The sequence below is a fragment of the Musa acuminata genome, unplaced genomic scaffold (assembly GCF_036884655.1).
Source record: "Musa acuminata AAA Group cultivar baxijiao unplaced genomic scaffold, Cavendish_Baxijiao_AAA HiC_scaffold_1035, whole genome shotgun sequence".
Lineage (NCBI taxonomy): Eukaryota > Viridiplantae > Streptophyta > Magnoliopsida > Zingiberales > Musaceae > Musa > Musa acuminata.
Window position 1 is genome coordinate 251491 of NW_027021249.1, and position 26743 is coordinate 278233.

The 26743-nt window shown below is 38.2% G+C and overlaps 5 protein-coding genes across 8 annotated transcripts; 1 reads left to right on the forward strand and 4 right to left on the reverse strand.

Moving 5' to 3' along the window:
- The first annotated feature begins 23 nt into the window (after nucleotides 1-23).
- LOC135665681 (transcription factor SRM1-like) lies at nucleotides 24-368 on the forward strand. The gene has a single exon (XM_065177287.1). It carries the CDS (start codon nucleotides 24-26, stop codon nucleotides 366-368), a length of 345 nt encoding a protein of 114 aa, XP_065033359.1.
- Nucleotides 369-3297: 2929 nt separating this feature from the next.
- Nucleotides 3298-11801, reverse strand: LOC135665666 (DNA-binding protein RHL1-like). Of its 4 annotated transcripts, none has more exons than XM_065177259.1 (12): nucleotides 11320-11801; nucleotides 11120-11230; nucleotides 9522-9611; nucleotides 9206-9429; nucleotides 8127-8235; nucleotides 7725-7916; nucleotides 6824-6863; nucleotides 6650-6705; nucleotides 6489-6537; nucleotides 6171-6202; nucleotides 5290-5328; nucleotides 3298-3681 (listed from the first exon to the last, which is right to left on the reverse strand). In XM_065177259.1, exons 1-12 carry the CDS (start codon nucleotides 11635-11637, stop codon nucleotides 3652-3654), a joined length of 1290 nt encoding a protein of 429 aa, XP_065033331.1. In that variant the 5' UTR covers nucleotides 11638-11801; the 3' UTR covers nucleotides 3298-3651. The 4 variants fall into 4 exon arrangements, with proteins under 4 accessions (XP_065033331.1, XP_065033332.1, XP_065033333.1 ...); XM_065177260.1 differs by having other exon boundaries at nucleotides 9522-9608; nucleotides 11320-11779; XM_065177261.1 differs by having other exon boundaries at nucleotides 9206-9426; nucleotides 11320-11778.
- Nucleotides 11802-13135: 1334 nt separating this feature from the next.
- On the reverse strand, nucleotides 13136-14094 carry LOC135665669 (mannose-specific lectin 2-like). The gene has a single exon (XM_065177269.1). The coding sequence runs from the start codon at nucleotides 14065-14067 to the stop codon at nucleotides 13243-13245; it is 825 nt and encodes a 274-aa protein (XP_065033341.1). The 5' UTR covers nucleotides 14068-14094; the 3' UTR covers nucleotides 13136-13242.
- Nucleotides 14095-14812: 718 nt separating this feature from the next.
- LOC135665668 (uncharacterized) lies at nucleotides 14813-26737 on the reverse strand. The gene is made up of 9 exons (XM_065177268.1): nucleotides 26666-26737; nucleotides 26442-26574; nucleotides 23324-23844; nucleotides 22318-23232; nucleotides 22064-22240; nucleotides 19793-20240; nucleotides 18259-19725; nucleotides 17261-17394; nucleotides 14813-15771 (listed from the first exon to the last, which is right to left on the reverse strand). Exons 2-6 carry the CDS (start codon nucleotides 26515-26517, stop codon nucleotides 20043-20045), a joined length of 1887 nt encoding a protein of 628 aa, XP_065033340.1. The 5' UTR covers nucleotides 26518-26574; nucleotides 26666-26737; the 3' UTR covers nucleotides 14813-15771; nucleotides 17261-17394; nucleotides 18259-19725; nucleotides 19793-20042.
- LOC135665682 (uncharacterized) lies at nucleotides 15036-18441 on the reverse strand. The gene is made up of 3 exons (XM_065177288.1): nucleotides 18259-18441; nucleotides 17261-17394; nucleotides 15036-15771 (listed from the first exon to the last, which is right to left on the reverse strand). The coding sequence occupies exons 1-3, from the start codon at nucleotides 18439-18441 to the stop codon at nucleotides 15036-15038; spliced, it is 1053 nt and encodes a 350-aa protein (XP_065033360.1).
- Nucleotides 26738-26743: the final 6 nt, after the last annotated feature.

The following is a 26743-nucleotide window of genomic DNA, read 5'->3' on the forward strand; positions in this document are numbered from 1 at the left end:
AGTACTTTATTCGGTTGAACTCGATGAACAAAGATCGGAGAAGAACAAGCATCCATGACATAACCACTGTGACCAACGGAGACACACCGACTCCTCAAGGGCCAATCACTGGTCAAATAAATGCATCTGTGGCAACTGCAGGGAAGTCTGCCAAACATTCTCTTCAATCAGCTGCCGACCCAGCTGGAGTTGGTATCTTTGGAACTACCATCGGGCAGCCGGTGGTTGGTGGTCCTCTTATGCCTGCAGTAGGCACTCCGGTAAATCTTCCTGTTCCTGCTGGATCCCATATCGGCTATCCGGTGCGAACCCCAGCGAGCATCTCATCGACTACCTATCAGATGCCTCCCACATCATCTGGTAGCTGAGTACAAGGGAATCTTGAAGTAGAAGAGAATGCCACAGCTCCACCTTGCATCTACTTCTCATTAATGTCAAGTAAGATAAGAGATGCAAGCACATTTATGGATGACTGTGTTCTGGTATTTGTACAACTACTTGATTACTGACTGGATCGTGTCAAAATAAGCTATTAAAGGAAACTATTGATTCAGGAATGCAACATGAGAAAGTTGTGGCAATCAAAATAGACAAAGGCAGCTCTTTGTGTGTTCAGTACTCAGTTGGCTTCTATGGTAACTTGTTTGATCTGTTTGTGTGGAGGTAAATGGGGCTCGAAGGATATGACATGTGTTAATAATTATGCAGTTCAACAAATGGGGCTCATTTGACCTAATGTTAGTTCGGCATCGTGATACTTCCACTCTTTGTTAAGTCGGAGAACCATGTCTTTATAAGCGTCAGATATTGAGATGGACAATTCCTCTCATGCCTTAAATCGATGAAGATGAATAATGACTTATTATATAACATTATTAATAAGTATTTAGTTCTATGCTGGTTTTCTAAATGCTAGTCACCCTTTACCCTCAAAACCCTTTTTAGGTAAATATATATACAATCGTTCTCACATAGTTTTAGGCCAATGATGTTTTAATTTTAGCTGCCAAAAAAAAGTATTTTTCTCCACAAGATAATCTCCATTTCTGATCTTAAAATTGATAAGAAAGCGTTTAAACAATAATGATGATGATGATGATGATGAGAAGGAGTAGGAAGAGGGGGTTAATTATATATTATCTATTGTAGTTAGGCTTTTTAGCATCTCGATTCTTAGACTTCAAAATTTTATTTTAAAATTCCTATAGTTATAAAGTAAAGCATTTAACTTCATTTACCTAATGTCGTCGGTTTTATAAACAAAAGATATAACATGTGCACTAATGATATGAAAACAATAGATAAAAAAATAATTTTAATAGTTTAGTTATATTTTCTTTTGTTATAGTCTAATTAGAACTTCTTAGTCGATTGTTGTGATGGTGGCGGACAATGGCGCTACCGTGCCGTGGGCAGTACAGCCCGCTCTTGACGAGAGCAAGGGTTGAGCCTTGAGGTCCTCAAGACATTCCTCACGCTAGTGTACTTTAAGGTTAAGGGATAGAAGGTGGAGAAAAGGGTGCTCGAGTGTGTGGTGTGCCTCAACGAATTCGAGGACAATGAGGAGCTCCATCTCCTCTCTTGTTGCAGTCACATCTTTCACTTGGACTGTATTGATGCTTGGCTCGCCTCCTATGTAATTTGTCTCATCTACCATGCCAACTTCATCGAGCAAGCCATTAATGACAACCTCAACATGCTACCTGTAGCCACCCCTGCTAGAGACACACGACCGCGAGTCTTTGGCCTAAAACCACCACCCTGCCATAAGATTATGTCGCCATCATCGTGGACCCATAGTGATGGCGATGAAAAAGGATGAGCACAAGGAGGCAACCATGGAATTAGCACGGATTGGAAGCCAGAGACACACGACCGGTTGCAATTCATGCGGTAGTCGACAAAGCTCTTGTGGTCTCATTCAACCGAACATTGTGAGGTATGACCAATGGAGGATGTCAATCGATACACCCTCTTGCTTGTTTCTCTTCATCCTCTTCCTCCTCTAGCATCGCTCTACAATTGCATCGACAAGAGGTGAGACATCTGCATTGGCGCTACACTACACTACATCTACGTTGACGAGACGTAAGGCCTTTACCTCACCTCCCGTAGACGTGGATACAGAAAAGCGTCGACACAATTACATGATGATGTAGAACGGCCATCGTCCTCGTCCTCTTCCTTATCCCTTTGTCTCACCTCTCATCGTCGCTCTCCCTCCTCTTTCTTCTTCTTCCCCACAAGAAGTCATATAAGTCCCTCAAGCTCCACCAATTTTACAATCGTCGCCCTGACCTCAGTCGTCAATGCTTGAATCAACATTGACAAGGGTGACCATCAGGTTGTTCTCACCGACCTCCATAATAGCCATATGTCGGTGCGTCCACCACTATCACAATAATTGACTAAGAAATTTTAATTAAGACATAACAAATAAAAACATAATTGAAACATTAAAATTATATTTTTATCCATCGTTTTCTTATCGTGCTATCACATGCTATATATTTTATCGGTAAAACTAACTATATTAGGATAAATAAGATTAAATATTTTACTTTCATAATTATAAAAATTTTAATATAATTTTTTTAAATTTAGAGATTAGAGATATCTAACTATTGGTAATATAATTAACCCAAGGAAGAGGAGAAAAGAAAATGATAGGGACTGAGCTATTAGAGATGAGTATAATCCGGCATTGGCCATTCCCATCCGCCTCTGAAGACGCATCTGCTCTTAGTTCATCTTTATGAATTCGTCGACTCGCCGATTCAGTCATCACGGCCAATCACTACCGTCTCCGGCAGCACTTGTTCTTGTTCGGCCTTCTTCTCCCCACATCGGCAGGTCTTCTCCATGATCGCCTTCCATGTCTCCTCCATCGAGTCGTTCCCGGCCATGCTCTTCACTGCTTCTGCTGCCAACTCAAGCTCCTTCGACCCTGTCAATGCCTCAGGAAGTCTCAGGCGACGGCTTCCTAGGCTCCAAAGCTGCCATCTTCATAGCATCAACAGCTTCCAGCGGATCCGAGTGCCGCTGTTTCTGGTCGGAGAGCTTAGCCGATGAGATGGGCGAGGACGAAGGAGGCCCAGCAGCGAAGAAGGATGGACGCGAGAACGCCAGCAGCCGGTGGGACGGTCGGGCTCCGCCGTAACGCCAATGGAAAGGATTCCGAGAAGGAAAAGTCTCTGTGAAATACCTACATTCCAACAACCATCCTGCTATGGCAATCTTTGGACATTCTATACTCTCGCAGCAGACATATAGTTTATCTTGCTAAAGCCAGAAACAGAACTAATAGGTTTTGTTTCATATATGACTATTGCCTACTCGGAAAAGATCTCGATGAATCATATTAGTATATTTGTGAGCATAGAAACACACTCCAGTAAGTACGAGGAGCGGCCAACAAAATGGCCTATGGTCTGGGGAGTCATACATTGTGCAAATACAGACATGCAGAGCCACCACCAAACTCCACTGACGCATCCATCAATTAGCTCTGGAAGCGCAGCACAATCACCCGGTGCCAATGAATTAATGCATTTGTTCTCACTGAACTGTTCGTCTAGGCATATCGCTGCTAGATATAGTTGCTAAGAAGAAGGGCTCTGCAAATAGCCATCTGTTCTCCAACTCATGGTTTTACATAGCCCAATCTTCATCGCTATCATCCTGACAATGTAGTGGGAGAAATTGAAGCAACATGTCTGGGAAAATAATGTTAAAAACAACGCAAAAAAAAAAAAACACACACACACACACAATCAGGATAGCAAGAAAGAGAGTATGACCATTATCTTTGGAAGTAGTGACGCTCCAAATCTTCTTAAGGCATGAATTGCAAAATATTAATCGATTCCCATGGTTCCTTTTAGAGCATTCAATCTTGATAATGGATGTGAGGTATCGATGACTAAGAAGAAGGATCCAAAATTTAAGTAAATCTTGGACGCTAATTTCGAAATCCCAACCAAAATAGGTTTAGTTAGGAACACAAACATAGCCAATAAGTTGCCCAATGAGAAGTAAATAAATACTCTCATCAACTGTAAGTATCACACGAAGTGTTAGGATACCTCTATGTGATGACTAGTCCATTATCTTTCAAGATCCAAGACATGGCTATAGTTCAGCTCTCGGAAAGAAATAAAACAACTAATTTATCTAGACACAAGGATGTCAACTGTCATGGGGAAAACGAAGGATGAACACCACGGAAAGCAAATAAACTGCATGTGTATACAACTTCTATACCAAAAGCAACTATATTGAGAACATCATCTCCTTGTGTTTGGTTGTTAAATAACACAATAAAGTTTATATACTAGCTCGATGATTCTTAAAAAAAGGTCCAGAAAAATAAAAACAGTTACATCTTGTTAGGCGGAACTTTGCATGTCAAGAAGAGAGCAGATGCAATAACAATTGGAGCTCAACTTGCAACTCAGATAGGTAAGACAATCACCATAATGATTTTTAACTGGAACGATTAAATTTCTGTCTAGCAACAAATTATATATTTTAATGTATAAGTAATAAGACGTATATGCTCAAGAAAGAATTAGAATGTGTCTAATAGGTAACTTCAAATGCTATAAAACTACATTTAGATTTTAGAACCACATATTACCATAAGTACCAGGACTAAGCGACCTATACATTTCAAGTGAAAAAAGATGGCAATAAATTAAACAAAAAACCTCTGATACAGTTCACTCTGGGTAGAACTGTAGTAAACAATCCCGTCATGATGCTTTTATAAATATCAAGAAAAGAATGGTGCTAAAATTTTCCTATATGGTTCAGTGCAGATTAAGGGAACAGGTTCTTTATGTTGGTTATCAAGATTAAAGATTTTCCAAGTGAACATCAAATCTTTATCGGCAAACCTTTCTATAGCTGAGATTTCTATTACAGAGTATTTTCATAGTAAACTAATCTTAAATTGTTCTCTCATATCAAAAGTACATTTGGGACTGCAATCAGACAGAAAAGTTATAAGCTTTAACGAGCTAAAGTCAGGTAATGAATTGCTCTGAGCCTCTGATGACGGTAAAAATTACTGTAATATTCCTTATGCTATGATGTCAAAATTAACTTGGGCAAATAAATAGGTAAATCCAATTCAGGATATGAGGAATCTAATTTTTTGATCATGTAAATCATAGTATTCAAAAGATATGCAGGTGATAATCAATCTAACGATCCCATTCATAGCTCAGCAAAAGAAAAGACAGTGCATGCAACTATCAATAAAAAAGTGATAACTGGTTTATGTACCTGAGGTTCACTAGAAGTTTCATCTGTCTCGTCTGACACCTATTGAACACTAAACAATGTTAGGTACAAACAAAACAGAAAATTGTCTGATAAAAAATGAAGACCTATTGATTAAGAGTTATACTGTTGAAACCACAACTTCACCAACACAATCTTCAATACTGCTTTAGCAATTTGAACCACGAACTAGTAAAAGAAAAAATTCATATGATATGATCATTATCGATTTTAAATATTTATATATCATAGTTATTTTTTAATGTTTTATACATGTCTTCATTTATGTTTCAGTTCCAATTATTTCAAAAGTTTTATATCTTACAAAATATGAGGTTAAAAGAACCTTTAGCAAACAATATTTGTGTTTCATCAGAATCTTTTCAATATTTTTTCTTTTGTAATTTTACATTTTCTATTTATCAAATTATTCTTTCAATTGATAACTATCTCAATCCTGATGATCTAATCTAACCATCCTCCTGATCCAACCCCAATCTTGCAGCAATCTAGTCTGAATACCCTATTTCTAAAGGTATCCTGGCATTGAAATTGGTCAGTACCAATTGGGAACAGCCTAAAATCTGCCTTTACAAGCTTATTCCATTGGATAACCAGACAATTCCGACCAATTTCAGTCCAATTTTGTTGATCCAAATCCCAAAACCTAGAGTGGTTCCAGAGACCTGATTCTGATCTCAGGAACTTCAGTACCAAAATGTCATGCAAAAATCACAAAAACCAAGAGAAGAAAATAGTAATAGTTCACAATCAGTAGTTAACACGAGCTTAGATCTGCATCGGATCAACAACAAATAATCATAGTTCTAGATACAATCAACAACGTTTTCATTCCCCAGGGAGTAAATGGTCCACAACTGTACCTCAGACGGCTGCAATGTCACATGCTGTTTCCCTGCATTTAAAATAGTCTAGGTGTTATGCAACCGAAAATGCAAAAACTACTAGAATTTAGTTTCTTGGAATACAACAAAGATTCTTGCAAAAATTGGAGAAACAATACATCGTTTTATACTTGCCAAAAATAAGGAAAAGAACATAACTGTATCACAATAGTTTCCTAAATCAATATGTGCATTTGATTCTAAAATAAATGTGAAGCAAATGGATCACAATTCAAATTGCATATTTTAAAACTGTAAATAAACAGGCAAAAAGTAGACATAAGACAAGATACTGACCACCCTTTTTCCTGCTAGATTTGGGCTCTTCTTTGTTAGACCCATTCACCTACAACACAAACAAAGTTCCATTTTGTGCACTGTTTAAAAAATCATTAACAATTTTATTTGTTTAAGAACTTCCTCAGTATCAACAAGAATAATTTAATTCAGAAGCATACTTCCACTTGTTCAGATGATTTCCTTGAGGCTGCCCTTTTTCTCTTACTAGCAGGACCTGGATGTTAAGTTTCCATCACAAGGGAAATAAGTCAGCGACAAAACACACATTAGTTACAAGGTAACCATGTCCTTCAAACAATATAGAATGAAGAGAAGAAATCAAGAGAAAAAACCTTTTGTTCCAGGAGAAGTATTCACGCCGCGCTTCGGTTTCTGAAATATGAAAGTTGAGGAGTCAGGCAAAATATGAACGTGGTAATGGCATAGTAACACATTTTAAGAAGAATTAACAATGGATTCAAGCATAATGAAAGTGACTGATATCCATTCCGATGCTCAGGTGACTTACCATAAACAACACCAATTTTTGTAATAGCAAACATACAAAAGAGCTAAGCATGGAATATTTGTTAGCATCTTCACGTTAGTGAACAAATCAACCAATATATTCGAATGTAATAAAGGAGTTCCAGAAAATAAAATCGAAGAAAAGGCTTGAATATTGAGCAGAAAATATTGGGCCACCGACCAAACAAAGATGCCTGTTGTTGACAAATTACATTGAACACTTATGGTTAGTATTGCACATGAAATGTGTGCATGAGGAAGTTTGAGCATGTAAGATAATAGGCTGAATTTCATATGTACATTGTACACTCTATAATATACAAAATTTCATATACAACCTAATGTTCCAGGTCATATAGGAGCCTTATGGGTTCAAAAATCTTTTTTACATCACCTATACTCTCTTTTGTGCCTAAGCTATTTGTTATTTGGATGACATTCGTCAAAGTCTGTACACTTCCAAAAGGTATCGATAATATTTCAGGGACATTTATAGAAGTTTGTTACGTTAGAAGGATAGTTGTAATATTTGCAAGTTTAAGAGAGTTTCTGTGGAATTACGAGTGAGCATAGGGGCACATGAATTTTTCTCAAGATAATAATATTATGTTTAACTCGACTCGTACATATACCAACCAACCGAAGGCTTATAGCTGCCCAATATGTTGGAATAATTATTGGCCGCTATGCTGAAGCATGTAAAGTAGATAAGATAACACCACTAACCTTATCCACTACTTTCTCAAACAACGTAGATAAAGTAGCCTGAACCAGCGTGCCTTTTCCATTGGAAAGATTCCCTTTGGACCATTCAGATGATGAAGTTTGCTTCAGTTTCTCCCTTGAACAGGTTTTTCTGTCAACAAGCTCACTTGTTGAAGCAACAACACTAGAAGATACTGGACAGGAATCCACAATCTGTCCTACAAATTAAGGATATAAAGTTCATAGTAGAGAAACATGGATATTTCAAACATGCAATTGTACTTAATTATGCAATCAAGAACTATAAATATACTAAAGAATATTGGACATACAAATTTTAAATTGGAGCCAATAATGGAGTGACATAAGCAAAAACACGATTAGTAATAAAACTCTTAGTTGTGATCCTAATTCTGAATTTACCTTCTCATCACCCTTATGAGTTAGCTCAAGTGAAGTGACCCCAGCGGAGGTGGCAGGTTGCTCAGCATCACAATTAGAATTAGAATCATCTCCAGAAGATTCTGCATAACTAAAGGAAAAAAGAGATAAGAAAGAAACTCCTGAGCCTAATAAACAAAGAAAGGTGGAAACTATCAGAAAATTTTGTAACATTTGCATATGGTAAATTTATTTTGCTGATCATGCATTGTGGAAAATAGGTAAATAGTTGTATTGCAGGCCAATAATAACTTATCCAGTATTCAGCAACCTGCATTGGAGTAATTGCAAACACCAGCTAACAAGGAAAAAGTTTTGGATGGACAAAAGGCAAATCTTATGCCAATAAATTAACCAACCAATATCAATACTAGATGCAGTAAGCTCTCTGCAACATTTATTTGAGTGTTTGAACTTTGAACAATCAAGTGTAAACTAAGGTCTTAGTTTCTAAATTAAAATGTCACTAGTAAAATATAGGGATAAGTAGCCTAGCAGTCCTGAATTCTTTTCAAGGAAAAATTTACATGGAACAACCAATTGTAAGGAGAATAATCAATCAAACTTTAGATAATTGGGCACAAAGTAATTCAGTGATATAAAAACAATAACCAGCTCCTTCTAAGCTGACAATTTAGTGACAATGTCTTTCAAACATTCAAAATATCAGTTGAAGCCAATTTAGTCAACATATGGCATTACGAGCTGAGCATTTTACTTACATCCAACTATAATAATATCAAAGAGCAGTGTCATGATAAGGTTGTTTCTTTGCAAACCTGGGCCCCATGGTTCAAGTCATGGAAGCAGTCTCTCATGCAAGGCTGCATATAATAATTCTCCTCAAAACCATTAATGGGGAGAGCCTCACACCAGACGTCCATTCTTTTGGTCATAACATAATCAGCACAATACTAGTAACAGATAAAGAACATAAATAATTGACTTATAAAAATGTTAATGCCATACACACTTCACTTGACTGCCTTTTTATCATCAACAGCTACATTAAGAACCATCTGTGGCACATAATTGCAAAGCCATATAACTTGAACAAATACCTTAGCTTTTTCCCTGCAGTTCTAGCCGACTGGCGAACAGGTGTTGCCATGTTAATCGTTCCTGGTTCCACTTTATTGCCAGAATCATCAGGCAAGCTATCCTCAAATTCAGTTTCAGGAGAAAGTGGTTCTCTCTTGTTTACAGGTTTATTTCCAGCTGATTGTTCCCCAACTGTGGCACCAGCACCTCCTTTGAAGTCATAGTCTATTGCATCTTTTCCCTGCTACTCAAAATATTAAATGCAACAATGAAATCCAGAACCATCAAAATGCAAAAGGAAAACAAAATAAATGTGAAACTATTGTATGAAATCACCTCACTTAGATGCTTAGGAAACTCAAGTTGGAGTTCTTGTGGATTCTCCTCCTTTTTCCCAATCCACCTTGCATCAGCAAACACAATCTGCTAAAACACAAGTCAATCAAACAACAGCATTAATAATGGAGAAAAGATAATGCTATCATCACAGTAGACATGGTTTATGCAGTTATGGCAAAGTGGGAGTTTGGAATAAGATGACCTTGTAAAGAGACAAAAACCATTCTCCATATCATACTCCCAGACTAAGAGGTTTGCCACCCTAAAGGTTGCAGTTGTATGTTTAGGATACAGCTTGTAGTGATCACACCAATCACAAGACTAGCTAAAAATAAATTAAGTGTGCACATCTTATAAAGGCATTCTCAACATTCAATAATTGTGATTTATAAAATCCAGAAGTGAATACTGAAAGAAACTGAACTAAAATGTGAACATGCACGATGGCGATAGATAGTGACTGATGCTGACCCTTTTACTTGTCTGGGGCAGATGGAGTTCTAACCATCACTAAAGCCAGAAGACAAATGTGAACGCGAGATCCTACTCCCATATACAAAGTCAGGAAAACAAGGTGAACTACTGTCATCCTAGAACTTTTAACTTAATCAGGTAAGATTACCAAAACCCATTTATAAGCATAGCATAAGCACTAGCCAACGAAAGTGGTAAGTTAACGAATGCTCACCAAGCGGAATGAGGGATGCTAAATGTTTAATTTGCTTACTCACAACATTCTGAAACAATAAGGTATGTGGCAAGAAAGAGTAGTAAACAATACTCCATGTTTGTATTAAGCATATATATCATGCCAATAAGGTCATAGAGCTTAGTTCATAATACTTCATGATTGAAAGACCTCGGCCCGATTTGATGATGACAATCACTTCGATTTTTCAAGGCCTTAAAAGCATCTTCGTATCAGGACTGATTTACTACTAATGAGCTCCAATCAAATTTAGTAACTTGGAGAACATGAATGCAGAAGGGCCAATTTGAAAATACAATGCTTCTTGTAGTTTGCCATTCCTTGCAATTTGACATCACTAACGTAGTAGAACAGTGAACAGTCAGAAGGGTGCATTGGTATCAGCAGGTACCAATCTATACTGACCAAATGAATTGATCCAAGAGAGTCAATGCTTATTTTAAAGGATAATTATTTTTAAAAATAATTTGTTGTCTTCTATTTTTCTCCTTTTTTTCATGGTTTTCAGCTAATTTTCAGTAAAAATATTTACTATAATAACAATTAAGTGGTTCAGTTCAACTTGCCCATCAATTAATGACTGCATAATCTATTTGAGAAAAACTGAAAACTAATGATGTTTAAATAAGATAACAAAATGCAGCTTAGCAACAACAATGTGATGTCACTCAATACAAAGTATCAAAGCACATGGAAAAGAACTCAAAGTTTGCAGTAAAATGGTCATGATTTAGGAGTCCTTTATGACACCAAGCCTACAAACTTAACTATCGCTTCTTTCCTGCATAGAAAATGCTTCAAATATGTACTTACATATTGAATAACCAAAATCATCAAAACGGCAAAAAGCAACTTGAGAGAAAAAGGAATGGCATCGGAAGCAAACCATGCTCTCAAAGATATCCTCGCACGCAACACCCTTGAACGATTTCGTGAGTTGCAGCGTCAAGTACTTGTTCTTAGGGTACACGTGCGTACCAAATAGCTTCATTCTTCCCTACCAAAGAGATCAAGATAATCACAAAACCCGACCAGTTAGAACGTCTTCTAGATAAAGCCTAGAGATCGGGCATCAGAGACCGATACCTGGGGGAACTCGAGGTATAGGACTGGGTTCTTGGTGCCGAGGTCGGCGAGCTCGCCGATCCGACCGGCAGAGAGGGGGGCGAGGAGACCAGGGAAGGAGAAGAGGTAGCGGCTCTTCCTCTGGCCGCGTTTGACGAGGTCGCGGCCCTGGAGGCGGACGACGGCCTTGGAGGGCTCGAGGGGCGCGGAGGGCAGCGAGGGGGCGCGGCGGAGGAGCTTCCTCGAGAAAGCGAGGGATCTTAGCCGCCGCTTCTCCTCCGTCTCCGGGTCGACCGGACGGGCCTCCTCGTCTTCGCTTTCCTTCTTCCTCTTCGCCATGGCGGAAGCGCGCTCGACTTCAGGTCGAACCCCCCGGTCCACTTAGAAGGGCGGAAAAACGGTAAGGGGGAGGACTACATCCGGGCCAGTTAGTAGGGCCGTTTCGTAGATGGGCCTTCCTTCTTATATAGCCAGCCCTTAGTAGTGCGCAATCCACACGTCGCCCATTCTTATCCTATTAAATATGATAAGAATTATAGTTTATGACTTGTAATTTCTTTTCTCGCTCGTAAATTGATTAATTATAAATTACTTCTAGTAGTTAGTCATCCTTATTTTTTTTTAATTTTTATATTTAAAAAAATTATATTGATATTTTTATAGTTACAAAAGTAAAACATCTCAATTTATTTATCCGAATGGCGTGAGTTTTATCAATGAAAATATGAAAATAAATGATAAAAAAAGTGAGATAAGCACAATACGGAAGAGCAAGGGGAAAGTACTATTGTAAAGAATTATAACGATGCATTAAGTGACGACGAGGGAGAGAAGGTAGAGGGTGACTACAAGATCATCGAGGGGGAAAGAGCTACTCATCTGTCGACTAGAGCCCTCACGGTCACCTTCGCCCCATTCACTTCATTGGCGATCCCCACTACCTTCTCTCTATCACTCTTTACTAAATCCAACGGCTATAATAATAGAGTGAGCACAAGGAAGAAGAGCAAGGCGAAAGTACTACTATAAATGATTGTAGTGACATGCCGAGAGATAATAAAAGAGAGGAGTCACAGGGCAATAATAAGGGTATTGAGGGGAAAGGATTGCTTAATAACTATGTCAATGGTCTGCCATGATCTAAATGTTAAATTTATCTTTTTTATTTTTTTTTATTTTTATTAATAAAACTAACATCGTTAAGATAAAATAGATATGAATGTTTCACTTTTACAACATTATTAAGATATAAGAACCGAAATGTTATAGATAACTAATAAATATAATTAGCCTATTTTGATAAACGTATGTTACTATATATATATATATATATATATATATATATATATATATATATATATATATATATATATATATATATATATATATATATATATATATATATGCATATGTACATATATATATACATATATATATATGCATATGTACATATATATATACATACATGTATATATATATATGTATATATATATATATACATATATATATGTATATGTATATATATATATGTATATATATATATACATATATATATATATACATATACATATATGTATATATATATACATGTATATATATATATATATATGTATATATATATATATATATATGTATATATATATATATATATATATATATATATATATATATATATATATATATATATATATATATATATATATATATATATATATATATATATATATATATATATATATATATATATATATATATATATATATATATATATATATATATATATATATATATATATATATATAGCTGCGCTGCCGTCGTTGAGTGGTTGATGGTAATCTGTCAAACACACAGTGGACAGTGCTTAGGATTTTATTGAAGCCGGCGGCAAGGATCATATGCAATAGTCGCTGCAGCATTCATGTCCGCCGCTCTGATCACTAAGATCTACCAGAACGGCTTGGTCGTCCAAATCTGAGGACCGTATATACCAAGCGTTCCATCATAACGAAGTGCAAGGATGTAGAGATAGGAAGTGGATCTCGCGCCGGACTGCCACAGGACCTCGCGGCGGTTGTGCTTGACGAAGAATTCGCCGTCGGCGTCGAGCGTGACGAAGCAGTCGTGCAGCGGGCTGCTGGTGCCGGTCTGCCACCTGATCTCGCCGGTGGCTGTGTCCTCTAGCACCAGGTTGCAGTCGTCTCGCAGGACCAGCTTGTAGTTCTTGTACTCGAGGATCTTGCCGATGGGCAAGATCGAGTAGGAGTAGAAGACGTAGTCGGTGGTGACGTTGGGGTGCTCGTTGCCGGCGTTGTGCAGTGATGGCGGGTTGGAGCTGGACCAGATGGCGGGCCCGTAAATGCCGAGCCCGCCGTTCCACTGCAGAAGGAAGGCGTAGCTCCCCTGGACGGACTTCTTGCCGCTGCTCCACAGCGGGTAGTTCATGTCATGCTTAACGGCGGCTTCGCCGTTGGAGTCAACGGTGAGGTAGCAGTCGGTGCCGAGGCCGGTGGTGTTGGTGGCCCAGGTCTTCTGGTTGTGGAAGCGGAGGACGAGGTCGCAGTCGTGGTTCATGGAGAGGGAGGCGGGGCCGTAGGGGATGCCCTGGGGAGTGAGGTCGTACTGGAAGCTTTGGCCCGGGAGGAGGGCGGTGGGTGGGTCGGAGTAGATGACGAAGTCGGTGCTGGCCATACCAAGCGGAGCGAGGAGGCCGACGAAGGTGGCGAAAAGCACGATGAGAAGAGCCATCGGAGTCGGGTGAATGGCGCTCATCACGGAGTTGAGATTGGCTTGTCATGAACAACGATATAAAAGACAAAGGAGGCGTGCTCGTGACGGCACTGTAGGTGCGTTTCCTCGAGGATCTCGTGAACACGAGATCCACATGCACCCTTGGTTCAAGAGATCCACGTGCACCCTTGTTTATTATTGGTGTTTACGTGGCTCCAATTGGACTCTTAGATACGTCGGGATGCTCTGGCGACAAGGAACAACTTGAACAGAGAGATCAGAGATTCGGACACGTGGAGGGAGAAGATATATACTATGAAGAACCAATGAGAGCATTTCCTTTGTCTGAGGCAGAACGGTACCTAACACTTACATGAACGTTGGGTGGTGGTAAGTGATCGAGGTGGAAAGTCGATTATAAGATCTTGCTGACAACAAGAGCTAACACTTTGGTTTGTATTTTAAATGTGCAAATTGCTGGAGCGGTACGCTTGCTGCATTGGATCACGGAAGTGTTTGGTGGCGATCCAAAAGGAAAGTAAATAAGCATTATTAAGATACAAGCAAATGGATAAGGTTCAGGCACCCCCCACCACGCGGTCCCCTCCCAATAGACTTGGGCCAGTGCGGTCCTCAGTCATCTGGTCTTGTCTGTCACGCCGACGCTGACGTCACCGTCTCACCCGATCAGAAGCCTAAGAACCGCATTGATGGATGCAACGTGCGCGCCCCGACAAAGAAATTGAAGAAGGAGAACCCCCACATCTTTTACTTAAGAGAGTCAACGAGGCAAATCCAGTCCATGTAAAACATGCAATACGGAATCGAAAGATCTGTGTCCAATACATATATGTCCGGACTTTTGGAGTTTCCACTTACTGTAGTAAGCCTTAAGCAGTTTATAGATTAAAGTGGCACACAGCGAGCACATGGACTTTTCTATTACATTGCTCACAGCCGTAGCAGAGGATAAATTAAGCCTTCTGTGGCCAGGTTCTATGGTGGGATGATCAATCTAGAGCAGCTTTGCTTCTCCAAACACTGATCTGTTTCGATAGACCATAGAAAATTGGCCTTGTAACAGTATCAGGCTTCGAAGTCCATTTAGAAGAAGAGGTCCATACAGAGTCATTTTCTGATTCCTGCAAACTCGGGGTGCTTGATGACTTCCTTACTGCGAGAAACCCATTGGCTACAAGAGACTCCTCCAAGGAACTTGTGCTTTGGCGTGCCGACTCAGTATCGGTGTAACTCACTAGCAACTGCTTTGGGGTTAACCCTCTCACCATCCTTCCTAGGAGGCTTTGGCTCTCATCCTTGACAACTGCCTCGGAGATGCCGAAAGGATCAGCATCGGCTCTCTGACGCCGCCTGACAGGCTTATCGGTCTTGGAATTCTCACCATCACTGGAATCCCCAGATCTACTGACTAATAATTCTTGCATAAGGTCACCTTCTTCCGAAAGGAAGCTGTTGATGAAACCTCTTGACCTCCGAGGCTGTGAGTTAGAAGCCGGTGACACTTTAGGTAGTGGTTCATCTTTGGAGTTCAGTGCACCACCTGTTTTGTATAAGGTCATTTCGGTGCCTTCAGCTGTAGGACTCCTTTCATGTTGTGGAAGATCATAGTATCTTCGCAAGCTACACATGGCAGACGAGATTTCATGATGTTGTTGGGATTTTGACTTCAATGGCTGGGGAGAATCTAAGACATCTCTCCGAGGACGACAGATAGGAGTCCGATCCCTGTGAGTACAAATACTTCAAACTCCATAATATTTTACATTACAACGGCTAAGCAGAAACAGAAGCTTTTACCATATAAATTGCTTAAAAGAGAAAAATAAGGCTTATCATGTGCATAAAAACACAGGCCTCTTATCAAGGAAAAAGCTCTATATGAAACCAGCATGTCGACCACTACATAAAACAGCTTGACATCGATTAATCCCATCTACAAAAATCCAAACCAGCTATTTGTATCATTAAATGTACTTAGATGTTACCCGATTATTTTATCGTGATTACAAAAAGCCACCAGAACAATTCACTCCACCGTATGCTCAGCTCCTGATGTTTGTTTTGACATTTGCATTCTTTCGATTTGACTGTGTTTTGCCCCTTCCGGAAGATATTATGCAGAAAATGCAACTAATATACCACTAAGTAAGAATTTGCATATTCATATAAGCTGCAAGTCTCCCTCGTTCATGTCTTGATCATGCATGTTTAGAATTTAAATTTGCCTATGTTCCACTGGTTGAAAAATGCAAACAAATTTAAGATGTAGCATCCTAAAGGATTAAGGCGCATGCAAGGGACCTTCCATGCATATCAAATTCTTGAGGAGGAAACTTTACCAAGAATTAACTCAGCAACTTATTGTAGCTCTCTTAGGCTCCTGAATGCAACAATTGCAAGATATGAACTTAAGCAGATCCTTTAACAAGTCAAATAAATAGGCAGATTAATGTTTGGACTTAAATGGCAAGTCATCAAGGAATGATTACAACAACATGACCAGGTCTTCGATTGCTGACACAGGTCAGAAGCAACATGGTAAGGAATATGACATGTGAAAGATAATGCAAGGATCAGCAGTTATCATATTCCTTCAGAGACCTAATATATTTAGTAGAAGAAAGATAAAGAGATAATGCACAGCTGCAGCAGCAACATAAATAGCATCATGATCAGCTTGCAATGTAATTTCCTCTAAAATAAATATATTTCAAGTTTTGATAGTGTTTGGTTGGATCAATAACAACTTAACAAAGAAAATAGAATATGTTTCAGCAATAGAAAAACATCTAAAAAAAAAAAGAAAAATATCATATTATTTCTTCCAATTATAATAATAGTGATTATTACGAAAAACATATCCCTTCACATGAAAGAAAATAGAAACAGAGGGGGCAATAGAGCATGTGTTTTGCTTAGAAAGATTTCCAATCAAGTAAATACTTCCTTGAAGTCAACCATGGAGAGTTAGGAACTACAAAACTGAGAGAGTTATCCCTTCCCTATTTCTCAAACAAATATATTCAATGCATATCAACTTATCACCATACTATTAGAAGATGATTGACCATCTAATAGCATAGGATAAATGCTTGGATCTCAGTGAGGATCTAAAGGTTTATTTAGATTTTGTAGTGTCTTAAGATCAACACAGTTATTTGTCCTATGAAGATAGTAGCACTCATATAAGTTGCAGGCAGTATGTGAGAAATACCTGTTATCAACAAAACCATTAGATCGAATAGGAGGAGATGAGGGATGCCTTCCAGGAAGAGGAATAAGCAATGATTTGTGAGCAAACATCTGAAGATCCATCACTAGACCATTAATCCGTTTGATATCTGCAACCTTTTGGTAATCAACAAAGAACAATCTCGTCACTTAATCAAACCATTAAACCATTCATCCTTGCTACATGAGAACGTTGCTGATAGTTTTTCAAGCATTAGTTAGACCATATACAATAAAATGCAATTGTTCACAGTGAAAACAGTTTATTAATCTACGTGAAAGAGTTCTCCGATGAAGGATAAAGTGCATTATGCCGAGAGTATACTTACCAACAACCAATAAATTCCTTACATTACATTACACAGATTCAAACTTGCGACTGCAACTTACCAACAACCAATAGTGTACTAACCACTCGAATATCTCAACAGTGATGCTATACAAAAGTACAGATGCTTGAAGGCCATGCATGACTTATGTATATCTAATTGCCATAGGAAGGCATAGCTGGCTGTTATCACATCAGCTTTGACATTTTCCTCTTTTTTTTTTTCTCTTTTCCAAGAAGGTCGAACTAATGAAATTGGATCCTCGCTAAGCTTTCTCTGGATAAGGACACTGGTTAGCTATGAAATTCAATTCAATTCAATTCTAAATTAAAGAATTGTTATGGCAAAATTGCGGTTCAATCCAAGAATCTTGCTATCATCAGTCAAGATTTTTAACCAACTAAGCTACGTGACGTGCATAGCTAGCTTTATCGTTTATTACACTCCTCAAGCTACGTTTATTACACACCCAACGATTAAGCATGAAAAGAAGAAAGTAAAAGGGGCCATTATTTCTTACGCAATATTGATCAAACAAGAACAGTTTTCCTTGTTCTCAAGTAACAAACCAATCTCATCAGGTAATCCATCCAGCTCATGCAAAAGCCACAAAAATCTAAGCCATATTTAGCAAAAGAAGAATCCCAATTACCTCGACGCCGTATTTTATGGCGATGCCAGCAAGCGTGTCCAACTTGGACACATTATGCTCGATGTACTTCGCACCCGAAGAATTGGGCGAACAAAGGGAGGGAGAGGGAGAGGGAGAGGAAGAAATCGACGACGGGAAGGAAGCACCGGTATCGCTCTTCCTCTCATGGGAAAGAGATCCCATCTAAGCCCTTGGAATGAAGAAAGGCCAAACAGAATTCAATTGGAAAAGAACACCTAAAATTCCGTGTTCGATCGGCAATGCCAGAAACACTGAAAAGAACCCTAAATCGATAGATCTCGAGCTAGGGATCAAGATCTCATCGGATTTCACGACGGGATTCGGCTCGGAACCGGTGGAATGCAGCGAATCCAAGCGCTCCGCTGCCCCAAGAATGGAGTGGGAATCTGGGGGGGAAGAGAGTGGGAGAAGACTTCCTTTTTATTTTGAAGCTCACACCAGGCTTATTACTGCAGCTCGACGCGGTACGAGGGGTCCGGTGGTACGTGTCAAGACGCCGGGGGACGTCTAAGAATTCTTTTGTGCATTTTCAAGTTGGGTTGTCGCTGTCTGACAGAGGAGAGGTGTGGGTGGGTGTATTATTAGGCTCTTTCCCTCCTCGCCGCTAGTTTCGCTTTATTAGGATTCTTTCCACCGACGCTTCTAATTAGAGAACGGCGGAATCTGATTGGATAAGGAATTCCATATGATAATTAATTAATTGGTAGAGGAACGGTAATAGTGGATTGACTCATTATTTTAGGCTTTCAAAATTTCATAAGATCTCGACTCAATGAAAAATTCTTGAACCATTAGCAGATGGAATTAATCGTTTGGATAATACATAAAAATTTATTACACTTGATCAGAATGAACAAAATAAACAATATTAAGCAGTAGCATAGTATCAATCGTGTAAATGAAAACATACTATTTTTCAACAATTCATGGGACAAATATGTACCGATATACCAACCTGTATATCATGATATCAATAAAAAAAGTAGAGAAAAAAATAAAGTTGGTATCGACTGTCCGTACCGATTGGTATACACCAGCCATCAATCCGATACAGCAGGTCCACTAGATTTGTATAGAAAACCATCGTTTGAATTCCACATAATGATTTCTCTGAGTAAAAGTAGATGATGGTATCCCATGGCCAAATCTTTTGCACTTCAATGCTCATTTGAGAGTAAAGTTGAACTCAGTAAGAAAATAAAATTGAACTGGACAAGTTATTGACAGAGAAATGAAACAGTATGTACAACCCCAAAAAATATTGTGGAAGGAGAGGAAATATACTTTCACCAAGTAAATTTGGCTGCTAAGAGGCATTTACAAATTTAGGCAATACACGATAAAGCTGCAGAAGGATCACACTGAATCAGTAACCTATTGATTATCTTGTATCGATCATCTTCTGCCACTTTCTTGGGCATGCAGAAGGCTGCTTCAGATATTAGCCTGTCATATACAGAGATATGTTACGGCTAAAGAGAAGAAATTACAGGACAAGAAAAGGTTTTTGTACCATGAGAACAGATGTTCTTCTCTAATCTCCCAGAAGTTGTATTTCCATTCAGGACATGCTTTCTCCCTGCAATGCAAGCCACAAATCATGCTCTTGTGAACATGGTCAATCCTTCCTCTAAATAAAAACTATCGCTCAGGCATGTCGCTTTGTTGATGGGAATAAAGCATTTGGTCCTCGGTTTCCATGCTTCAAACATTGTATGCCTCAAGCACCTTAAAATCATCCTAAGATGGACCTCAATCACATTTCATGGTCTAAAAATCTTCATAGTTCTGGAAACCTGGGTACGACAGAATGGGCAGCGAGAAACAGCAGCAGAGCATCTTAGACATAAAACATGTCCACAGGGAACAATCGTGATGTTCACCTCAGCACTAAGACACACTCGACATGACCATGCTGTCTTAGCTGCATCAGCTTCTCTCACTGCTGCATCGACCTTTTCCTGCAAATATTTTGATGGACATTAAATGCAAACTTCCTGCTGATTTGTATACTCTTACTGACTACCACGACAACATACAGATCAAAGGCAAAAGACAAAAAAAGGTCACAAATAAATGAGTACTAGTGAGAGTCTACAAGATAGCTATTTTTGGTGTTGGCATAAGAGATCAAGCTTTACAACCAATATCATAGCTCCAAAGTACAACAATATGATATTAGGTTTGTTTTTATTAAGATACTATTAAAGGTGAAATGAAATCTCAATCCATTTTTGGCAGTCAGTTAATCACTTAAATAAATCTGGTTGTCCGAGTATGAATGAAACAGATCTCTGCAATAACACATTTTCTCTTCTGAGCTGCCTAATTATTATGTGGAGTGTCAGGATATATAATTTGTCATCAGATCTCATGTCCATTTGGGCAGCACTTCTAAAGCAAATTCTCCTTCATTATCACATATACCAGATCTACTATGCTCTCAGAGTCAGCCTTCTCTATCACCAACAAAATAAGTGGAAGTTTATCCTAAATCTATGCTAATTTAGCTTTGAGGACTGTTTCCCAACCAGTTACTAAGAAAAATCTTGAGTATCCATGTTTTCGTGGATAACCATTTAGCAACCAAAGTAACAGATACTTCAGTTCCAAAAATGAAAAAAAAAGGACCCTTTCTTTTTTAGATCATCGGAAAGCTGAATCCCTATGTTTTCATATCACAATTTCCGGTTACCAGTTATTTTTACCTAGAGCACCACACTTTCATGTGAGCCACCATGGATAGACATTAGGGGCAAGAAACCCTCTCTGTTGAAGAAACCAATCAGCAATGATTTTTTTTCACTTCCATTGGTTACTTGGGAATGATTTAGTTGCTTCAACAAAATATTAAAAAACTTAATTGAGGTTTGAACTAAAATAGCTCACTATGGCGATCAAGAAAAATCCTTTTTTTTTAGGTTTACTTAGTTCATTAAAATTGTTTCAAACTCCAATATTTTTTCTAGAAATTTTTGGATAGACTCGTTGTCTTAATGTACAAAACAATATGCTTTTTCCTTTTTTTACTTTCCTCCACTTTGTCTAGGTGTCTGTAGAGAGTCTGGGAGAGGTCTGGCCACAAAGACCAAATAAGAGGGGTTCCCAACCTATTTACCCAAAGTGTCCAAAAAATATGCTGGTGCTAATATGGGTTTCAAGGTCATAAAATTGATGTGACTAGTTTCTTGTCGTAGAGACATGACTTCTCTGGTTATGCAATTGACATCATAGCTCATATTTAATTTGTCCTTTAGAATAGAGGTTTAGGAATCCAATTTTTGGATGTCTGCCCTTCAATAGATCATAATTTGGCCATGCTCAGTGTCGGCTAGTTGGGAGACTTAAGTTCTGTGTGTGTGAGAAAGGTTCTCATTTTCAATTCCAACTTGAGATAAAATTAATTACTAGCAAATAACCTCACTACACAAAAGAATTGTTACCTTTGTGGTTCATACTTCCATGCTATTCATTAAAAAGTTTGTTTAATCATTTTGAAACATCTTCACTCCATTTTATCAAATTACACAAAAGGATAAAAATGACTTTCTTGTATGATATGTGTATGAAAGATCTTATTTTGTACATCATTGACATCCCTATAGACTACCACAAGAAACAAAAGAAACTTTCATGAAGACAACAGATATTAATTGCATCTATATTTGACCACTATGATATTGGTAATTTTTTATATTCAATCTGACATGTTCAGCAACATTTAACTATATCAGAAATTTTGGTTTGTGAAACAAGAAATGCAGGAACCTAGGAAGAAACAAACCTGCTCGACCAAAAGAGCAACCTGAGATTCTTTCAGCTGTTCTTGCAGAGTTAACGTTGTTTGGAGAAGTGTTTGCTTCTCAGCATCCATATTAATTCCAGCAGCCCAAAGCATGTCATGGACTGCTTGCACCAATTCTTGCGCAGATACTTTTCCATATTGGAGTTCTTTTGAAGTCTGCCATAAAGAAAACCTTTAGCATTTAATGAGCTAAGCCCAACTAAAAAATAATTATGAGCCCTTAGCAGTCTAACCTGGCTTTTCATTTTCTCATTTCCAGAATCCTTGGATGTCTGGCCATGAAGCATTCGATTTCTGTTTATGCCTTCATTGTCCTCTCTTAAGGATGGCATGCAAGCCACATTGGACATAGAAACACTTTTGAAAGAGAAAACCTGTGAAGAAAGTAGTACTTGGGTTTCTCCAGGAGCAATCTCCACAGGAAATCTGTAAAGTGCTTGACCAGCTGATGGCTTTACATCTTCTGGAACTCTACCATACCTAAGTTTCTCCCCTTCTCTTCCTGTCTTCCATGCAACTATTTCTCCTGAGTAAAATGGTCGTACTGGAAGGAACTGCACCTGAAGAGCATCTTGAGATAATAATTCTTTTCCCACTAAAGAATTGTTTTTACTTTCACGTTTCATGGTTCCATGTTCAGACCCTAATTTTAGTGCTCTGAGAACTGCTTTTTCTGAACCATCTTGGCAGGCAAAAAGTGGCCCAAATGGTAAAGTCACTGGTGCCCCCAAAACCTGGCTTGTGACAGTGGCAACTACATCATACACTGTCATAAAACTTGGAGGCTCTGCAATCAAAATGTGATCCTTTGATTTGTCTATGAAGTAAACAGTTCGATGTTTAACACTGTCGTCCCATTCAACAATGGTGGAATGCTTGGTTATCCGTGTAATATCCAGGAGCTTTGGAAGTAAAAGAAATCGAGTGTGGAGCCATTGAACAAATTGCAAATGTTCTGCAATATGTTCCAGTAGATGCCTTATCTGCGATAAACCAAGGTCTTCAAGTGATGGATAGTGATTAGAAATGTTACCCAATAACATTAACACTGCCTCTTGCAATGATTTGCTAAAAAGCTTTTCTTTTACTCTACTAAGAGACACAGACCCAATCTGGCTAACAACCTGTAATTTTGGTCCATCCAATTCCTGCACAAAATAAGGAAAAAGAAACAATTTACAGTCAACATTATGTTCATTTCAGAGAAACCTACACCATGCGAAAAGGTTGTTCCCGCACCTCAATGACAATGTCAGAAAGTTTCTTGACACCAAAGGCCATAAATATACTTTCCGAAAGTTCTGGATGAGCAAATCTTAACCTGGAGGTGTCTATATTACTAAGAAACTGTGACCCATAGTAATCAACATATACACATGATCTTGCCAGAACAAGCCTGCAGCCATCATCTGGGATTATTGCATCAGATAACCAATCTAGTTCAGATGATGTTGAAAGAACAACCTCAGAACACATAAAATTCAGAATCATGATTACCGCACGAAGTTCATTAGGATTAAGGCGTTGATACCCACATGATTTTTGTATGTTTAAAAGAAGTTCTCTAGCATAGGAAACAGTAAGAACCTCCTGCATCCCTATTTCCTTGAGGATTTTCACGAATGGGAGATATAAACTAGGGAGTTCAAAAGCAAATGGTGAAAGGTTAACCATCAGACGAACAAAAAGAGAATTCACGGTAACCAAGCGAGTTCCATTTGCTACCGGTACAAAGGCCACTTTCTGCAATTCTAGAATATCTGCCAGAAGAAGGTTATATATAGAAGAATAAATGACCTCATAAATGAATTGTAACTTCATAACTTGTAAATAATTAATAAAGCCATTTGAATTTAAAGAATTGAAGGATGACTATATCCACAAGTAACATTTGATTTAAATTAGAAAGGTAAAATAATTTGAGTTTTGAATATCCACAAATAATTTGACATCAATAAATGAAGTGTTTTTTGCATTTCTTGGTCCTGTCAATGACCATAATGCCTTGTCCTAACCAAATTTCACAATGATTCAAGGATAAATAACCAAATATCAGCATAACAATATACTGCCAATCTCAAACATTTTTTACTATATTTGTTTTTTTTCTGGAAGTAACCACTTTCATATGGTAAAAGAAAGATCAAACCTAAGAGTGCTAGCATTACCAATAAACAACATGTCATGTCCTATCAGCTTGGTATCTTCTGGTGTCATTACACTCATTGGTCTCATAGCATTTATCATGCAACAAGTCTGCATTATGAAGGCCTTAGGAAGCGGGTGTGTAAAAAGATTTGCCTTCTTAGGCACATCACCTAAGCATATACCAGCACAAAAATAGGACAGCATGTTCCTTGTCGTATCTGTGATATAGATCTATTTTGATCATCTACAGGTGCAGGAAGAAGATGTCTTTTACATTGGAGACCTTACTGGTAGCTTTGGATGCTTACCAAAATCCACCTTTCTTAGAAATGTTTCCTCATTCCAGATTAATCATCCAAAGCATAATCTTCAGGATCAAGACTAATCAAGCATCAACATTATTTTAAAAATCCAAGTCATGACAAAGGCATTTCAATTTAAATGTTGTTTCATATGCGCAACAATTTATACGTAACCGAGAATTGCTGATGGGTTAGTTGTACTACTACCAAAGAATACTGATAGGATATTTTGTACTATCATCTATAGCAAGGTTCGCCGTACCGTACCATACCGGCGTTTCGACCCGGGCTCGGTACCGGTACGGTACGGTATACCGCTCGGTACACCCAGGTGTACCGAGCACTGTAGCAGTGCTACAGTGCTACAGTACACTGCTACACTGCTCGGTACGGGCGGACCGGTACAGGGCGGTCCGCGTACCGCTAGCCTGTCGGACCGGTACGTACCGTCCGTACCGGGCGGTACAGTCCGGTATGGCAAACCTTGATCTATAGTATTTAAGGAACTAAATTCATAAATATTAAAACAAACATAGCCATCATGTGTGATCACCTCAAGCTTTGGGACCTGAAGTCTTAACCTTGAAGACTAACTTAAATATTATGACTTTGGTTCTCCTTTTAGAACTTTTAAATCTGATTCATGCTGTGACCATCAGACAATTGGTCTCATGTGATCCAAAGCTATGCTTATACACAATAAGGCGGGTAAGTGAAACCTATTCCATAAATAATAAGACTAACCATAGTTGCAGAAGCCACAAATGGTCTATTTGCATAACACATGACATAGACAAATATGATGATAAGATACCTTAACTGAATTTAGGAAAAATTTCAATGAGAAGAATAAAATCCATTATTCCATTAAACATCCATCTGTTTCCACAATATCTACTTGACTGAGATTCAGCTTTGAGAATAAGGTATTCAGAGATTGTGTACTTCTACTGTTTTGGCGTCGATTCACATTTAATCCTGATAAAGCATAAATACTTTCAGATTTAGCAGTGTCTTAGGGACATTTTTAAATATGTTTGATGCATTTTCTCTTTATTTCCATAGGAATTGCTCTGAGCAGCATAAAAATTACAAGTGCTAGCAATAGTCTACAGTATGTTCTCATCAACCCAAAGGCAAATGTAGATTTTCCTACTCTGCAACCACCTCCAGAGTTCCGAGCTTGTTGTCTTAAATATTCAGTTTACACACTAAGAATAGTCCATTAAAACATGCTGCTATAAAACCTAGAGATTATATAATCTTGAATTTGACAACCACATCTGGCTAATTACAGTTTAGTAATGATGCAAATCTACCATATCATCATTGCAGATGCATTAACCATAATAGAGCATTCTGTATCCTAAGCAATAGTTTATTCAAACATGCTGCTACAGAACCAATAGATTTTATAATCCTGGATTTGACAACCACATCTGGCTATTTACAGATTATTCGAGATGCAAATCTAACATTATCATCATTTCATATGCATTAGCTTGGTTTCAGATAATCCAATTTAACCATCTTCAGAAGTGGCAATGAAATTTAAGATATATGCAGAAAATTTTCTTGCACATCTCATATTGTTATTAGCAACCACCCAGTATCACTAAAAACAATTAAAAAAACCAACCAGTAGTGAGCTATATGATGTGATATTAGTCATTGATCAGGCCAGTAAATATGGCCTAAATTGATCAAACCAGTAAATATCGGTTGGTATGAACAAGTCCAACAGGTATTTGAAACCTTATTTATTAGCACCATCCAAAACAAAAACCCAAGTGCTATAAATTTAATCTATCTGGTACAATATCACAAAGCCTAGGGATTAGTGGAGAGCAACAATAATTGTATGGCCTAAAATGTATATAGATATGCATGTATGTAAGTATGCAAACCTGAAGAAGAGAGTGTTCCCCATATCTTATCTAGGTACTTCAAAATATCTAGAAAGGCATCTTCTACCGTCATCATGCCTGTTGATGTAGGCCAGTGTGCAAGGGTATCTTCACCATTAGCTCTTCCAACAACCTAAGACCATTTTTCTCAGAAGTCAAAAACTGTAAACATGTAAATGTAAACATAAAATTTCATTTTGTCACCTAACGATGTGTTCATTCACCTGCAAATGCTTCAAGACTGTAGAAAAAAGCGGAGGACTTCTCAAGCGAAATGCTCCACAGGAATATTCAGGAGGAAC

Coding starts and splice junctions, on each gene's coding strand:
- LOC135665681 (XM_065177287.1), top strand. CDS start 24: ATGAACAAAGATCGGAGAAGAACAAGCATCCATGACATAACCACTGTG.
- LOC135665668 (XM_065177268.1), bottom strand. CDS start 26,517: ATGATGACGGTAGAAGATGCCTTTCTAGATATTTTGAAGTACCTAGAT. Junction 23,845..26,441: donor GGGAACACTCTCTTCTTCAG/GTTTGCATACTT, acceptor TTCTTCTGGCAG/ATATTCTAGAATTGCAGAAA. Junction 22,241..22,317: donor ATGAGAAAATGAAAAGCCAG/GTTAGACTGCTA, acceptor TCTTTATGGCAG/ACTTCAAAAGAACTCCAATA.
- LOC135665682 (XM_065177288.1), bottom strand. CDS start 18,441: ATGGGATCTCTTTCCCATGAGAGGAAGAGCGATACCGGTGCTTCCTTC. Junction 17,395..18,258: donor CCATAAAATACGGCGTCGAG/GTAATTGGGATT, acceptor GATTACCAAAAG/GTTGCAGATATCAAACGGAT. Junction 15,772..17,260: donor AATGGTTTTGTTGATAACAG/GTATTTCTCACA, acceptor TTGTACTCACAG/GGATCGGACTCCTATCTGTC.
- LOC135665669 (XM_065177269.1), bottom strand. CDS start 14,067: ATGAGCGCCATTCACCCGACTCCGATGGCTCTTCTCATCGTGCTTTTC.
- LOC135665666 (XM_065177259.1), bottom strand. CDS start 11,637: ATGGCGAAGAGGAAGAAGGAAAGCGAAGACGAGGAGGCCCGTCCGGTC. Junction 9,430..9,521: donor TTCCTAAGCATCTAAGTGAG/GTGATTTCATAC, acceptor TATTTTGAGTAG/CAGGGAAAAGATGCAATAGA. Junction 6,203..6,488: donor ATCTAGCAGGAAAAAGGGTG/GTCAGTATCTTG, acceptor TTTTAAATGCAG/GGAAACAGCATGTGACATTG.